Source organism: Solenopsis invicta, chromosome 8, assembly GCF_016802725.1.
Source record: "Solenopsis invicta isolate M01_SB chromosome 8, UNIL_Sinv_3.0, whole genome shotgun sequence".
In the NCBI taxonomy this organism is placed as follows: domain Eukaryota; kingdom Metazoa; phylum Arthropoda; class Insecta; order Hymenoptera; family Formicidae; genus Solenopsis; species Solenopsis invicta.
Genome location: NC_052671.1, coordinates 424,651 through 441,935, shown reverse-complemented (window position 1 = coordinate 441,935; position 17,285 = coordinate 424,651). Strand labels below are relative to the sequence as shown.

At 37.4% G+C, this 17,285-nt stretch overlaps 2 protein-coding genes across 2 annotated transcripts; both read right to left on the bottom strand.

The window, feature by feature from the left end:
• Positions 1-471: 471 nt before the first annotated feature.
• LOC113005866 (fatty acid synthase) lies at positions 472-14,073 on the bottom strand. The gene is made up of 9 exons (XM_039452338.1): positions 13,965-14,073; positions 13,523-13,876; positions 6,228-9,406; positions 5,382-5,850; positions 4,918-5,281; positions 3,345-4,831; positions 2,152-3,083; positions 1,615-1,851; positions 472-1,249 (listed from the first exon to the last, which is right to left on the bottom strand). Exons 1-9 carry the CDS (start codon positions 14,071-14,073, stop codon positions 1,148-1,150), a joined length of 7,233 nt encoding a protein of 2,410 aa, XP_039308272.1. The 3' UTR covers positions 472-1,147.
• On the bottom strand, positions 11,178-13,516 carry LOC120358354. Its single transcript, XM_039452340.1, has 2 exons — positions 11,818-13,516; positions 11,178-11,359 (listed from the first exon to the last, which is right to left on the bottom strand). Exons 1-2 carry the CDS (start codon positions 12,208-12,210, stop codon positions 11,339-11,341), a joined length of 414 nt encoding a protein of 137 aa, XP_039308274.1. The 5' UTR covers positions 12,211-13,516; the 3' UTR covers positions 11,178-11,338.
• Positions 14,074-17,285: the final 3,212 nt, after the last annotated feature.

The following is a 17,285-nucleotide window of genomic DNA, read 5'->3' as shown; positions in this document are numbered from 1 at the left end:
ATACCATTCTTAAGAAGCTTTTTGTTTTCCTTTTCATGTTTTTTTTATTTTATATGATTTAATTGCTTATAAAGTTTTAATTTGTAACAGTGTAACATAAAATGAGATACATACTGATATTGCCCTGATGAAAATTTTTCACTGAATTTTTTATATAATTTTTTTTAGAATTTTTGAGAATTTCTATACAATTTTATAACTTTGTAATACTATGGCCGTATTAGCATCTTAAGATATTACTTAAGAGAATCTTCAAATAAGAATTGACTATGAATACCGGCTATTGATGAAAAAAATTTTCATGTGCAAATCATTATTTCATTCAATTTATAGAGCATAGAATTTAATTACACTGTAGCAATACAGTGTTATATTTGCAATATTGCAACTTTGAAATAAGATATATATGTACATTGCGTCATTTATACCTTCCTATATTTAAAGTTAACTGCGTTTTGATTTTCCATATCAAGATACATTAAGGTAGAAACATGGAATTTTGCATAAAGTGCAAGAGAATTAACTAATTGGAATCCTTGATTTTTATTCTGGGGAAGAAGTAAAGAATTCTAAAGCATAGGCTTTTGCATAATGTAAAAGAGAATTTACCAATCAAAATCCTTTATTTCCTTACGCAGGATAAAAGTAAAAACTTCAGATTAGTAAGTTCTTTTGTGCGTTACATAGAAGTCTGTGTTCTTGTCTCTACGCTATAGAACGGTTGGAACGCTGTTACCTTTAGATAAAAGGCATTTATGTCTTTGCTTATATAATTTTTTTATAATTTTTCTATATATTATTGAAAAATATTATAGCGAATTCAACTGGACTGCACTAATGCGCACAGGTGCACATTAAAGCGGTTGTACACTGATCTAATCTAACTGTAAAAATAAAATGCAAATATCTCGAATGATAAAATATATATATTACCAAATAGTAAAATAAAGTTATATTGAGAATTTTGTGTTGCTTAACCCATTTATATATTTATATTAAACACACATCCTTACATCGATTTGTGTGCGACGACTTTAATGTACATCAGTGTACACGAGTGCGTCCAACCGAATTCATGCGTGTGTTTGCATGTGTACCACATAATCATTTTCAAGTATAATAAAACTTGAAACAACTGTTTTGCAAGTTACACTCGCAAAAAATTTGCAATCTTCTTTGCACTTTCTCCCAAGAGCATCGTCCTGTGATTGCCCTGTACCTCTTCTATTCTTACGGGTTGCATGCAAATCTGAAAAAAAGTAAGCAACTTTTTATAAAAATACAAACTATTAAATTCCATACAAATATTGTAAAATTAAACTAGAATTTATTAGCTTGAAATAAAGTTTACTCAACATATATAAATTTTGAACTTTTTGTCTAAGTCTATTTGATTTTTAGTCGTAAATGTTTTACGCATGTGCGATAACGTACTAATATTTAAAAATTTTTCAATTTATAACATTGTCTATTTTTGGATGTAACTTATTGAAAAAATTTAATAAGAAGAGAAGGTGGAAGAAAGAGAGAGAGGTGGAAGAAAGAGAGAGAGGGGGAGAGAAAGAAAGGGGAGAGAGGGGGGAATAAAGAGGGGGGAAAGAATAAATCTCTTACATTCGATAAAGCATAATCCTTTTCTAGATTCACAAAGGTTTCTGTAGCCTTAATCAGTGTGACCGGTCCTTTGACTTTTTTCTCCGTATTATAGGTTACAACGGCAAATAATTTTTTGAATAAAAGATATCCAGCAATCTTTAGATCGTCATGTGAAAACGGCATGTCGCCTACCAATTCTACCATCTTGTTAAACATCTCCACATCCGATTTACTTGACTTCAGACCATTATATGCCTGTAATAAAAAGTTGTAGATTGTAAAAAAGGAATATTTATATAGGTCGGTATTTATAGTCGATCCTTATATTTGAGACCGTCTCAAGTACCAGCTTAAGCGTGAAGTTGATTCGAATTAAATCGAATATTTGATAACATATTTGAAATTTTTACGTTGAATAAAAAAAAAAATATATATATATATATAAGTTTTTCTTTATCTCTTGCTTCAAAATGCAACAAACCGGATAGGATTCCTAGATAGCATGTTCAAAGCCAAGACATTAAATATGTATGCTGTCTGGGATGTAATACTTACTTTGATGAAAGTGAGTTTTTTGTTAAATTGTAAGATAAAATATGCCAGTGCTTTCATGCAGCCGTCGGAAGTAGCACTTTGCATCTCGTTTACTTTGCTAATCGCAGTACATTGTTGTATCACATATTCCGGTGAACCATCAATTAAAGTCAGAGTCACGTTTTCTCCAACGGATTCCAGTTGTAAAGTCATTTCGATGGCAACTGTAGTTCCATACGAATATGCTGCTAAGTGATAAGGTCCTTTCTTCTGAATTTTTCTAATGGCATTTATATAGAACTCAGCCAAATCCGATAAGGTATCCAGAGGCGCTTGCTCAATGCTCTGCAGACCCCAACACGGCCTGTCAAGTTCGCTGGCGACATATTCTAGCGATTTAACGATACCTTCGATACCATGAAGGATGAATAACGTGGGTCCATTGGAGCTCTTTGTTTTCAAGCGAACGAGTACATCTTTAGGCAGCACTTCGTTACTCGGCCACTGTATCAGTAGCATGGCCGACTCGTTTGAGTTCGCAGATATGGTCTCTGCGGCGATAATTTGCCCATTTACTTTTCTGCTACCCGTCGAAGATAATTCTTGCAGTTTACCAAAGGTTAATGCACGAATCTCTTGCGCCGACAATACGATATCGTAATTTCTTTCAAGAGTCTGTTTTATCTCCGTGCCCATTAAGGAATCCATACCCAAGTCGGCCAAGGTATTATTGGGATTAATCGAATCAACATCTTTGATGTCTAAGACATTGGCAATGGTTGAGACGAGATTGGTCTTGTTGCCATCATTGTCAGATTTATATTTTTCAGCTAATACCGAAGAAGCTAGCACCGGATGCGGTTGTTGAAGAAATACGTCCATCGTTGCGAGACAACTCGATATGTTTTGTGGTACGGTACCGCCCACTTCGGCGTCGTTACCTTCCATCATTTCTGAAAAAAATAACAATGTCGTGAGTGAAATTGTTTATATCTTTGATTATTTAATATTATGAAACATACGAGCGGATCCCGTCCGAAATATACATTACGTACCATTATTGTTTTATAGAAAGGGTAGTATAAAAATTGAATTTAGAACAAAAAAAAGGCGAATTGGATAAGTTTAGAGACGATTCATTCAAGAATTTAACTGAGGAAGAGAAGATTCGCATTTTTTTGAAAGGTTTCATATATTCTATATTATTCTATTACCTATGATTAAGCCAACGTCTCCGATGGCACCCCATTGAATGGCGAGACCAGGTAAACCGTTAACCTGCCTTTCTTCCATTATTCTCTCCATGGCCGAGTTCGCGAAACCGTAGTTGGTTTGACCCATATTACCGCGACCGCACGATACAGACGAAAACACCACAAAATAATCAAGCGATAGGCACAGTTTTCTCGATACCGCGTCTAAATTTCTTGTAACGTTGACTTTCGGTGATATAACCGATTTAAAATCGGCTTCTTCCAGATTTTCGATGAGAGCGTCACGCAGGACGGCTGCCAAATTGAATATACCGCCTACAGGAGCCAACCGGTTGCTTTCTTGGATCAAGCGTTGGGCGCCGGATAATGTCGTAACATTCTCTGTGAAAATAACGACTTGTACGCCGTTCTCGCGCCAGCGACGCACACGCAACGCTTGATAACCGGTGCGTATGCCAGAGCGCGATACGAGAACGACGAATTTGGCGCCGCGGCTGATCATCCAGTCGGCCAATTCCAGACCGAATCCACCAAGACCACCGACCAAGACGTATGATTTTTCCGGATTTATGTAAGTACGCGGAATCGCCGCTACTGTCTTCGCCGTTGGCGACACGTGTTTCTTCGGTTCCTCATCACGGATTTTCAGTAACACTTTGCCGATATGCTTGCCCGTTGCCATGAATCTGAATCCCTGCTCGAGCTGTTGTTCTGAAAAAACGGTTGATTGGAGCGGACGTACCGCACCATTTTCGATTCCTTCCGAAACGAGTTTGATCATCTCTTTTCTTTCCTCGCTGTCTTCCCCGAATAGCGCATCCAACAATATACCATGGAAAGACGTGTTCTTCAGAAACATTGACATTCCTACACGGCTGTCATTCGACAAATCATACTTGCCAATTTCAAGGAAACGCCCACCGTGCGCGAGACACCGAATGCCGGCTTGCAATTTTTCTTCTGCCAGTGAATTCAGTACGACGTTGACTCCACGTCCTTGTGTCTCGACGCGTATCAACTGTTCGAAACTCGTATCTCGAGAATTGCCGATGTGCCTATCGTTTAACTGCGGGAAGACTTTCTTGAGATATTTTCTCTTGTCTGGCGTACCCACGGTAGTGAAGACGTTACAACCAGCATGTAGAGCAATGGCGATCGCTGCTTGACCAACGCCGCCTGTACCAGCGTGGATTAACACACTTTCGCCTGCTTTCAATCGACCCCGTATAAACAAAGCGTAGTAACTAGTTGCGTAAGCGACAGGTATGGTTGCTGCTTGTTCCAAGGTCCACTTGTCGGGTACCTCCCAAAGAAAATCATGATCTGCTACCACAGTAGTCGCTAATCCTTTAGCTTCAACTATGCCCATCACGCGACGACCGTCAGCGTCTCTCCCCGAAAATTCAAGTCCCAATATGCACTCTTCTGTAGCCATATTCCGTGGCAAAGCGTCTGGTGGGAGTTTGCCACTCGCCAACATGATATCCCTGTCATTCGTATAATTTATATCCATTTGGTCTAGTTGAAGACACTCATTATCTACATTTTTACTGAATACTATGTGAAAACTTACCTAAAGTTAAGCGGAGCATAGTACACGTGGCAAAGTTTCATATTGGGGAAATTGTCAGATCGGTAGTAACTTAATGGGCCTTCGATCCATCTTAAGCTGCTGAGGTCTCCCCTCATCAATGTGTTTACGTAAGCGTGCTCCACCTGTAGGGAAGATACATTGTTCTGTTGATCCAATGGCAAGTGTCGATAACTGCCCCATTGTCCTCCTTTTAACACATTGGCCATCAATCCTTTGTCTATTTGTTCTGCGTAAAACTGTGAGGATAAGCCAAACTTGGGAGCGTCCTTGTCTTGGATGAAGACATAGCGCGCATTTGCACCACCTGTTTCGCGCCGTATGCAAGTCATGAGTCCGACTAAGCCTATGAATAAAAAGACAAGATTTTGACCCGTTTACTTTGATTTTGTTCCGATAATTAGGATTGCAGAGCAAATAAAAAAATGAACTTTTTTCTATCTTACCAAGGGTTTCTTCGCCCTGGGATACAAGGAGTACTTCTTGACCCTCGCTATCAGATTTTTTCAATGTTGTTTTTAAATTCTCCAGCCATGAGAGATTTTTCTCTGTAATTTGTATGACGATCGGTTCTCTCCTTTCTTCCCGTTTTTTCAGCAGCAAGTATGTTTTTCCTGCTGGATCGGTTTGTTTCCCGGCCAACGTCAGATCAGTTTCCTCTAACGTGATCTTCAAATCCAGTTGCTTAGCGGTTTCCTCCAGAAGAATGAAACAACCAGGTTTTAAAGCAGCCACCAAGTTTTGGAGAATAATATGAGACTGATTTGACAAAACATCCGCTGCTATGACGAGGTGCACATCCTGAGCGGGAGGTGCAGATTTTACATCTCGCGTTACAACGTCGGCATTCACGTTCATTTGACTTAAACTCTCTATGTAATTGTCGGCAGAAACTGCGATCACTTGTAAATCAATCTGGAACAAATCAAGTGGTTTTATAGTAATTTTAAATACTGAAAAGGGACTTCTTAATAAGAAGTAATTACAAATAGAAACAAATTATGTCTGTCAATTTGTGACATGCCTTACTTCATTTGTAAGCTTACATGCAATTTAAAGCTGTGCATACAAATACAAGAAATAAGTAAATAGTTTAGTAAGCCGAAATGCTTTCTTCAAATGAGCGCGTCATCATAATCAGCGCAATTATAGATTTTTTTATTTCTAATTATGAATTTCTAGAGTTTCCGTTAATCTTTGATATTGTATACACGAAAAAGTATTAGGAACTTTCTAAATTATTTCATTTTGACTGACATAAACTCTTTATTACAATCTTGCGGTACACTTACGATAGGCGAGCCTAGTTCACCATTGAAAATTTCAAATATAATGGGGGCCAAAAGAGCTTCCGCAGCTCGTTCGCCGGCAACCTCCACGGTCTTCAGTTTCAATGCCATCGTGTTCTCACACATAACTTGCAAAAGGACAGTGAGTGCGTGTATTTTTCCTCTCTTTGGATCTTCTACTAGACTATGCAAATTTTCATAGGGCACGAAAGTGTACCGTTCACATTTAGGTTCGGCTTGAGTCTGCTGTCGCCGAGGTGCCAAAGAAGATTTTAATCCTCTGAGCTCAATACCACCCGATTTAACAATATCAATGTCCTTATAGTGATACACCGGTAATCCACCATTTTCTGGTAATTCTTCCACTAGTCGTTTATGAAGAATGGGGTCGATCGCAGCGTATTGGAGACGCGTCGGTAAATACATTAATCTATTACTAGTGGACATTATGCTGAACTGAAGCATAGTATCTATGTACGGAATCCATTGATTGAACCAAAGCAATTCACCAGCAACGCCGTAGTTATCGCATGATTTGATTCCTTGAAAGATATCGCGATACTCGTATCCCCGCAACCTCAGTTCCTTATAAATGTCTTTAGCATTCAATGGCAAAATATCGCCGTCGGCGTCGGTAGACGGTATTGGTGGTGGCTGCAGCTTTAATTGATCTTTCTCGATAGCTTCGGACGCATGGACGTTTCCGCTGACGACTATTGTACCGGCCTCACAGATTTCAAAGTCGCCCGTTCCTTCAAAGATGGTTATCGAGAATTTCACAGTTCCTTCTTTTGGCATAATAGTGGCTCGCTGAAAGCGTACGTTTTCAAATACCACCGGCAATCGTTCAAATTCGGTGCCACGCAGTTTCGCCAAAGTTTTCCATACTAACAGAATATATCCAGTAGCTGGGAAAAGGACTCGTCCGTCTATCTGATGTCCAGCTAGATACGCATCCGTTTCTTTCGACAGATCTATCTGAACAATACATTCTCCTGAGTGGCTCGATATCTGATTGAAAGTAGCCACTTCCCACGCGATGGAATGGTCCCACTTGACTAGAGGCGCGATCATTGGTGTCCCTCGACCAACCGGAAAACTTATCGGCGGATATAATTTGAGAATATTAGGTTGTGCACCAGCATTATACAGCTTACCCACATTAGACAGCAAAAAAGCTAGGTTGTCCGAATAATCCCGTTTATGAAGGCTGATATTCGTCACCGTTGGTGGTAACGATCTACGCAAAATTGCCTGTAGCAAACAATGCGGCGCAATTTCGATTGTTATCGCGTTCTCTGGAATATGCGCGATTGCTTCTTGGAAGAGCACAGGAGAGAGCAAGTTATTTACATGATACGCAGACGAGCTAGACTGCGCGAGCGGACTGCCCCATGCAGATTCGGGTATGGAACTGGAAATCCATCTGGTTGATCTCTTCTTTGGATTCGGGATGATTTTGTCGAGCGAAGCGCGTAGCTTAGGCCCGGCCGATGCGATATATTTGCTGTGGAAGGCGTAGCCGGAACTTTTCACCATCTTGACAAAGATATTTTGGCTCTTGAGCGTTTCTGCAAACTTTCGCATAGACTCAGGCGGACCGGAAATAGTGATCGAGTCTGCGGCGTTGTGACAAGCTGGAACGATATCGGGTGGACATATTTTTCTAGCCTCCTCCCAACTCAAACCAACTGCCGCCATAACGCCCGGTTCCAACTTGGAATCCACAATTGCCTTGCCTCTAGAGTAAGCCGCTAAGACAGTTTGCTCTGGTGTAAACGCACCGTCAGCATAAGCACAACCCAATTCTCCAACGGAGTGTCCGACTATACCGTCCGGCGATATACCTATCGACGTTAAAATATCCACGAGAGCTACCTGCATAGCCGCGATAGTCACAAAAGATTTGAGTATATCCTCGAACGTCTCCTCAGTGGCGTTCATGATGATATTAATGAGGTCGATGCCGTGGGGTGCCAACGCGTCCGCGCATCGTCGCAAACTACGTTGAAAAGTTTCAATGCCGAACAATTGATGACCCATCCCCGGCCATTGCGTGCCCATACCGGAAAATACAAACCAAATGGGACGTCTGTCTTTAAAGCTCGCTATCTCGCTCACTTCACGCGTACCATCAATGTTAACTATTTCGTAACCGCGAATTTCATGGCCGGAAATATCGTTATTATGTATTGTGTGCAGCAACGAGAGAAACTCATCGTCATTACGATGGTCTTTTGTTTTGTCCAATAAAGTGTGTACCGCTTCTTTCGTTCGACCCGATACAACAACTAATTTCGGCAACAATTCGGTCATGTTCAATAGCGGTGATAGTTTTGGTTTTGGATTGCTGCGGAGAATGACGTGCGCGTTTGCGCCGCCGAAGCCAAACGAGTTGATGCCTACGAGACCACCGTTCCACGGTGTGGCCTTGTCGACTACTCGAATGCGTCCCTCCTTTAAAGCAGGAATGTTTGGATTCGGTTTATCATAGTTCAAATTTGCTGGTATCACGCCTGTTTCCATTGCGATCAATACCTTGGCAATTGAGCATAATCCACTGGCCGGTTCCGAATGACCCATGTTAGATTTGACTGAGCCAATTAGCAAAGGAGTCTTCCGGTCTTTGCAGAATAGTTTGTCGATAGAATTTATCTCCTCTGGATCACCTATTTTCGTACCAGTACCATGAGCCTCCACGTAACTCACGTCCGCGGGATTAATTCCTGTCTCAGTATACATGTCACGCATCAATTGATTCTGCATTTCACCATTGGAATACGTAATACCCTGAGATTTGTAGCCGTCGGTATTTGTTTTTGTTCCAATGACCGTCGCGTACACTCGACGCGCATCTTTCGCTTTCTGCAAATATATCGCTACGACCGCTTCAGCCCTCACGTAACCGTCACCCGAAACGTCGAATGCTTTACATTTGCCATCCTGAGACAGCATATTCAATCTATGAAATTGAAGTGATAAATTTGGTCTTAACACGAGATTCAGTCCACCGACAATCGCAGCGTCGCACTCGCCGGCGCGCATCGCGCTTGCTGCATGATGTAAAGCGTACATAGATGAGGAACAAGCGCTATCCATTGCATAACTAGGTCCAGTAAAATCAAATGAGTAAGAGACTCTGTTGGCAATCATCGATTTGGCACATCCGAGCAATCCGTATCCTGCAAGCAAATGCAAATTTCTCCATTTATTCTGAGAAAATCGTACGTGTCATTTTTTTCCGCGCAATAAGAGATATTTATACTTAAATTAGGAAAGTCTCTGAAGAAGTAAATCAAAATATGAATTAATGCCGTAAGAACCAATACAAGATGTTCATGTATGAATTAATGTAATTAACTAGCAATTATTAATACAGTAGAGACGTTTCGATCCTCAGTTTTGAATCATCTTCAGTGTAAAATTACTCCATTCCACTTGCAATGATTGATAATCAAGCTTGTGCAATGCAGGTACAAAAATGTCCGAATGCAATAGACAATGTGAGTTTTTTGATACGTTACGGTCCGCGTTGTTGCATAAAAAATTATTGTGAATAGTCATATTACAACAATTATGTACAATATTTTTCTAAGAATAAAGAATACACGGAAAAGAATTTTGCGGTGCTAAATTAACTTACACGATAAAGACCATTGTTTAACAGATAAAAGCGGATAAACAAAATAACGGCGATGTGGGGATAGAACGAAAGGTTAGAGGAAACTGAACGATACAATAAAGTTGATAGTGAATATATAATAAATAAATATAAAATCCAAATAGAAATAGAAATAAAAATAGAAAAAATGAAAACGTCAAGCATTAGTAAAATGTTCACTAGATCACGGATTTAAAAAATCCGTGTCTGTCTGCAAATTTAAAGGTTGTTTTTTTGGATATTAATCATTTCTGATATCAGTGTTTTGTTTAATACTTTTTCTGTGTCTAAAATTTCAATTCCATTCGAGTCAAATTTATATGACAAGCTAATTCTATGGTCTGTAATAACAGAATGCTGAATCGTTGCTGAATGTTTTTGTTGATATAATTCTTGTTCCATGATTCTAGTATTTAAAAATCTGCCCGTCTGCTTGTCTATCCCACATATTATTTTATAAACGACATTTGATTGAGAGTTTGTCGGAAGTTGATCTTTTTGAGCTCTAATAAATTTACCTAATTTATTTGAGCTCGTGTAGGACATGCGAACGTAGGAATCATAATTGAAAAGTTTCTTAAATCTTTTAGAAATATTGCTACCGTAATAGTGGAAAAAGGCGGTGCTTTCTTATTTGTATTTCACTTTTTGTTGTCATTATTTATTTAAATAAATTCTTATAATTTTGAGAAACTTATAATCTCTTTCTTATATTATTAAAAATAATGTTTAAGGGATATCTGTTGATCAATAAAATATTAATAATTTTGTCAAAATTTTTTTATTGAAAGAACGGATGCGAGAGTTTAAAAACTCTATCAATTAGACTCAAAATTACACATCTTTTTTTGCAAAACAAATGACAACACTAAAAAGTTAAGATATCGAGAGGAAAAAGTCGGTTTTTAATACCAATCATAGATCATAAATCATAAAAATATGTTTCTCAATTAAGGTTTTATGACCGGTATTCATAGTCGATTCTTATTTCAAGATTGTCTTAAGTAACGTCTTAAGATGCTCTCTGATTGGTTGATGGCATCTTAAGATGATGCTTAAGATGATCTTAAATATAAGAATCGACTATCAATACCGACCTATGTCTAAAAAATGTATTTTTTCCCCTCCCACCTTAACCGTGATATTAAGACTCGGATGATAAGAATTAAACATATTCAATATTGTGTCTATCTTTGATCTAAACAATTAAAGCATTGAATCACAGGAGCCACATACGGTCTGATTCTCAAGCCAATATTTAAGTTATCAAAGATCTTAATTCTATCCTTGCTTTTGCCTTTTAGAGTGATTATAAAATTGTTTATAAATTGCGTCTGGAACTTTTTTGTCTCCTGATCCCAGACTCTTTTCTTCATTTTTTCTATTCTGAAGATATCCTTTTTATCTACTATATTCTCCCATAACTCTGGAATTTCGTACGGCCAATCGGTAATTACACCCCTGCTAAAGGTATCTGTAAAATCAACAAAACCTTGTAACCAACCATTAGATTGTTTATCAAGTTTGTCCAGACAAGCATTCGCATCTAACGCATTTTTGAAAGTTAATACTGCGAAGTTATATTTAATCATATCAATACTAATCGGACGAATCAAATTCTGATTGCACCATAACGATATCTTAATGCTATTTTTTCCTTTGCTAGAAGTGCAATGACTCTGTGATATCTTGCATTTAATTTTACATTCTCCCTGGGCAAATCTATCAAATCGTCTATTGATTTCTTTCACTAGATTATCATAGGTACTTTTTTCTATATCTTTCATTGCCTTTAATTCCCCCTCTACTACTACGTATTTCTCTTGCCGTATTTCTATTACCGTCATTGTCAATTCCTTTTGACTTATGTTCCTGAGACGTACCCTGTTTAGTTATCTTATCACATTTCATATTTATCGACCTGTCCTTTACCTGCTCTCTTTTCTCTATTCCCTCGCAATCTGTAAACATGTTTACTTCCTGACTTATACCGGCGTGACCTTTCCCCCCTTTAACCGTCTTGTCCATTGTCTCGCTACATTTTTCCTTTGTCACTACTGGTTCACTTTGAATCACGCTACTTTTCAAATTCGAGGTCTCAACCGATTCTATGCTTAATATTTTAGCGCATTTTTGTACATCCATTATTTCTACGTCGCTCTCCTCTGCCGCAAAATCTTCGTCTTCTTGTCCCGCCTCGTTTGAATCTTGGCTTCTCAATGACATGCTTCTTCTCTTATTTCCTCTACTCACTTCTCTTCTAACCTCTTCCTTAGAATAGGGATTAAATCTGTTCCCCCGTCCGGCCGAGGGAACATTTGCCATGATGTATCTTGGGCCCTTTATTAATTATCTGCTATTTTAAAGTAACTTAACTCAACTCAACACCTCACGTCACCCCCGCGCAACTCACGCCGCACCGTCTCACTCAGGTATCACAGAGAGCTACAATATCACGTCCGTTCGGTTCGACTATCTCACGCGGAATCCTCTCAGTGTAAACATGCTACATTTGCAGGTTAGTATGTGTTTGTCAACACACGTTCTGCTGTCGCGAGACCACGTGCGAGGGCTTTAGTGGTTACTACTCTGTTCAACCAAGCCTTGAATTTTTTACTTAATAAATAATATTAAATTGTTTATACTTTAAATTACTCAATTTAACAGTCATCTTAAATAAAATTATGATTTTACGAATAAGATTTATGAGTGTTAAAAGCAGTTATTTTTTACATTTTTTCGTAGTCCTCATTTGATTTCGGAATACCGATAGAACCTCCTTAAGGGGAGAACCTATAACTACTTTGAAATCGATTTTTATCACGTTTTTTGTTTTTCGCTGAAATTGTTAGAAAATTATCTCAAAAATATGAAAAAAAAACATTAGAAAGATATAAGAGACTTCCTTTTATGTTAATGTAAAAAAAACTTGAGTCGGCTTCAGCGGCTAGGGCACGTAGGTATACAACTTAAACATTTTTTTCTTAAAATGCTAAATTTTGCGCGCCGGAAAAAGTAACTCAAAAACTACTTGACCGATCATTTTCAAATTTTACGTTCTTATTTTTCAACTATCTGGTCCCAAAATCTATCAGTTCATTAATATTTTGCTTTAAACAATAATTATTAACATTTATTATTTCTTGAAATTTTTGTTTCACATTAATTTTGTGATCTCGGCATTTACCGGCGCAAATTTAAGAAGCCAACTTCAAGCAGTTACTGTCCTGCCATTTTGAAATTTTTTACATCAAAAAGTTTTTTAAATAGTTTAAATAGTGAACATTACCGTATACCTTCTTTACATTCAATAAATTTTGCCATATTTTTTTAAAAATCGAGAAGAAACGGCTTTTTAAAGTAGGTTCCCCCTTAAAAATAAAAAAGTTGAATCAGGGACCATTTAATGCCGTTGATAAATTCGGATTTTGGAAGAGCGGTATTTCTCAATAATGTTCAGCGGTATTTCTGAATAAGGTCTCAATGACGTTCGACGCCGTTAGCAACAAGTTCTACAGACTTATTTATAAAAAAAGAGACTACTACGTCCAAAGATATAAAAATAGAATCTTCCGGAATCATAATTCAAACAACTGACTGAGAAGACATTTGGTATCATTTTTCATAATATACAAACCGTTTATGGCATCTGGATCTTTCAGCCAAAATTCTTCAGATTCCGAGCCAGAGATACCGATAAATACACCGGTACGCGATCCTCTCACGGTCGTGGGATTGATGCCAGCGTCAATTATCGCTTCATATGTAGTTTCTAACAATAAACGAAGCTGCGGATCCATTACATGTGCCTGCTTAGGATGTACTCCAAAAAAAGTGGCATCAAAGCTGCTGAGGTCCTTGATTTTGGCAGACCTGGCTGGTAGCCCGTAAAGGCCCGTTGGCCAACGGCGCTCGTCATCACTAACCATATCCATTTCTCTCATGAGATTCTCCTTAAACTCTTCGATGGTAGATGATTCGGGCAGACGACCTAGGAGAAACAATCTTTTAAGACAACAACTTTGGTCGATATGTCACGCTCTCGTAGCGGCCAGTCGTGCCATGATCGACTGACTTACCTGATATACCCGTAATAACAATGTCACTATCGATGGAATTCGGTCCTCCATTTCCGACCACGGACTCTCGGGTCATGGGACCGTTGACACTTTCAAACTGAGCAAGCATCTTGCCCGTAGAAAACTCGTACTAATCCTTTTTCACTCTAAATCTGCAAAAGTAAAATTAATTTTCAACATATTTAGTTGTGTATTATATACGCAAAAAGACCGCATTTGTGTATCAAAGTATATTTAAATAAACATTTTAACTCTTTCAGTATTCTCTGTGGTTTTTAAAGAAAAGTAATATAGCGATAAATAAAGCTTTTTTTACTTGAAAGAGAAAACTTTGTTAGAAGTTACAGATATCTCATAATTTTGATTCTACCTTTTTTCTAGGTTTAAAAGAAAATGTTAAAATTAATTTAAATTTCAATGAATTTACAAAACGTCGTCAATATCTCAAAAAAACATTATGTTGTTCTAATCTTACGAATAAATGTAGAAATAATTTTTGTTTATCTGTTACGTCAAAATCTTAACGTTTTGGAATCTTATTCATCTGTTTCTTTAAACTCTCGGACCAGTGAGCGAATACAGCGACTACTACGCGCGATTATTTTCAATTGACGTATGACATACTTAATTGAGTAATTGCAATAGAATTATTAGATAAACTAATTTTGTTTGGCAAATGCTCTTTCGCAGGATCGTCGATTTTTTTTTAAATAATTATTTTTTTTTTAATATTCATATTATTATTGCACAAACGAGTATTATATCTAATCGCGTTATATATCCAAGAGACAGTTGACAACAAGCACCATTGCACCCGCGTATAGCGTAAAGTAGCAGCAAGGAGCGACCATGGCAAAAGTAATAAAGCGTAGATCGATCGAATAGTAAGGAAAGCAAATGTAAAAAGTGACGAAAGCGTAATCGAATCTTTTAACAATCATAGATTGGAACATCAAACGTAAAACGTTTATACGACTTTTATATTATATATGTATACGCTTCAAGAAGCTTTCTGTTTTAGCCAGGGAATATGTGCCTAACTTTTATAATATAGGGGTAAAATAAAAGAGAGTGAAAGGGATGTCAGGATAATTAACAAAGACTGTGCAAAGCGGTAAAAGCCAGAGTCTCGCGTAGAAACGTTCGTTATATTTCAAATCACTACAGTTTCGAGTCACGACACAATTAGTCAAAACTAAATATGTGTGTCTTAGCCGGCTGCTCCAAAACGTCTCTCTCGAAAATCGCCTATTGTATCGCCAAAGAAACGTTCGGTTATGATTCTGCGCGATGAGTCCGGTCAGGATATCTCTGTCTTACATGTTTACGATCACGATTTACGGTGGTGATTCGCGTGAAACAATCGCGTGAATGCGTAAATCGCCTACAATAATCTTCAGCCACAACAATAGCAAGTTTTATTACTTTCCTGTCGTTACGTGATATGTTAGCCAAGTTCAAACAACGCGCAATACTTAAATTTTTAAGTGCTCAAGTACAGAAAATCATTAAATTTCATTATTGTGAATCAAAACATGATAATATTGTAGACAAACCATACAATCGGAAAATCAGAAATCAATATAGAGTGAAAATCACTGAAAAGCACCCTAGTAGCAATTTTCTGCAAGACTGCTATAAATCTTGCAGCAGATTCTTGATAGATTCTGCCAATAGGACGTCATGATCTGTTTTCCCATTTTGTTCAATTCTACTGAAAAATTCCGCAGTCAAATTTTTGTAAGAAATTTGTATATATCTACTGCAAGATATACAAAATTTTTTCACCAGAATATTAGTATAGTCTTAAGATATCTTTTTGCCTAAAATGTGCAAACCGATTAAAAAAAGAGTAATCCAAATCGATCGGGATTTCTGCACCGAAAATACGGTATTAAGGCAATACTGGAACGGTCTCTATACGTGCTTATTTTTATACACATATAACTCTTAATTGTCTTTACAGATGACAAAATCCGTTTACACAATTAAAAAAAATGATAAAAACATTGTGTGTAAGAAACAAGCAGCTAGCGAGAGATGAATTAAATCAAAGAACAATACAGTGCTTGCTGAATAATCTTAGAAGCTTCAGTATAAAAAATAAAAAAATGTATGAAAATTGTTATATAATTTTCACGTGTATTAGTGCGAAGAGCAGAAAACGGGTTTATTGTAGTTTAGAAATCTTGCATTAGAAGTGCTGCAACCAAGAAAATAAGGACAGATGAGTGCGTTTGTCAAAGTGCGCTAGCCTATTTCCCTTACTCTTCGTCTCACACGCGACTCACGATTTGTCGAAGAAAAATTTACCACAATCTACAGTACCGACGTCGTGTATGTTCCACCGTCAATATCCCACATAGCACGTAATATTGCAGTGATATCACAGCAATATCACTTTTACATTGCAATATTACAAATGAAATATTGCAGAAATATCACGAAATATTACTGTGATATCACAGTAATATCAAAATGTCCGCGAAAACGCATCACTGTAATATTACTGTGATATTTTATAGTAATATTACTGTCATATTTCAAAATATTTCTGTGATGTTTATGTGATATTTAAATAATATTGCAAGAAATTAAATAAATAAATTATTTTACTTTATTTTATTTTTATTGTTATTCTTAATATTATTTTCATATTGTTATATGTAATATATATTAGACATAGAAAAAAATAATTATATTTATTAAAACAATACAATAATGTAAACGTAATAAATGTTTAATTTACAAAAAAAAATTTCTTGTATCCTTTTTCATTTTTGTTAAAAAAGATTCAATTTGAATTATAATTTTAATTTATGTTTAAGATTAAATAACAATACAAAATATTATTTACATGTAAAAATATAAAACAGCGTTCCACACGTACCCCTTGAAAAAAAAGTTGATAAACTTGTTTCAATAAACTGATCAGTAACTGATGATGTTTTATCAGTTAACTGACAAAATATAATCCGTTACTGATCAGAAATCAGTTCATTAAAACAAGTTTATCAACTTTTTTTTCAAGGGACGTCACATTGGGAAAAAAATTAGAACGAGTATTCGTTTCCAAATTACAACAAGCAACGATTTTCTTTAAAATCTCACTGAAGTGTGAGCTAGTGAGTCGTGGTGAGTCGGCTCGGTCGGCCGCAGTGGCATCTAGATATAACACCTGTGGCTGCACTTGACTCACGAGAAGGTCTCCAGCGGCGCGGCCACCTAGCGGTGGTGCCAGCACTCACTTGTTTGCGTGGAGTCTTATACACACGGCGGGATCGCATAGCGGCTGTGCATGCGCTCACTTGTTTCGTCGTA

Bases quoted from the DNA above. Each gene is read 5' to 3' on its own strand.
- LOC113005866 (XM_039452338.1), bottom strand. From the start codon at position 14,073: ATGCTTGCTCAGTTTGAAAGTGTCAACGGTCCCATGACCCGAGAGTCC. The intron at 5,851-6,227 runs GTAAGTGTACCG...GATTTGTTCCAG, and splicing joins GTGAACTAGGCTCGCCTATC to ATTGATTTACAAGTGATCGC. The intron at 1,852-2,151 runs GTAAGTATTACA...TTTTTATTACAG, and splicing joins AAAAACTCACTTTCATCAAA to GCATATAATGGTCTGAAGTC.
- LOC120358354 (XM_039452340.1), bottom strand. From the start codon at position 12,210: ATGGCAAATGTTCCCTCGGCCGGACGGGGGAACAGATTTAATCCCTAT. The intron at 11,360-11,817 runs GTAAAGGACAGG...TTGATTTTACAG, and splicing joins GAATAGAGAAAAGAGAGCAG to ATACCTTTAGCAGGGGTGTA.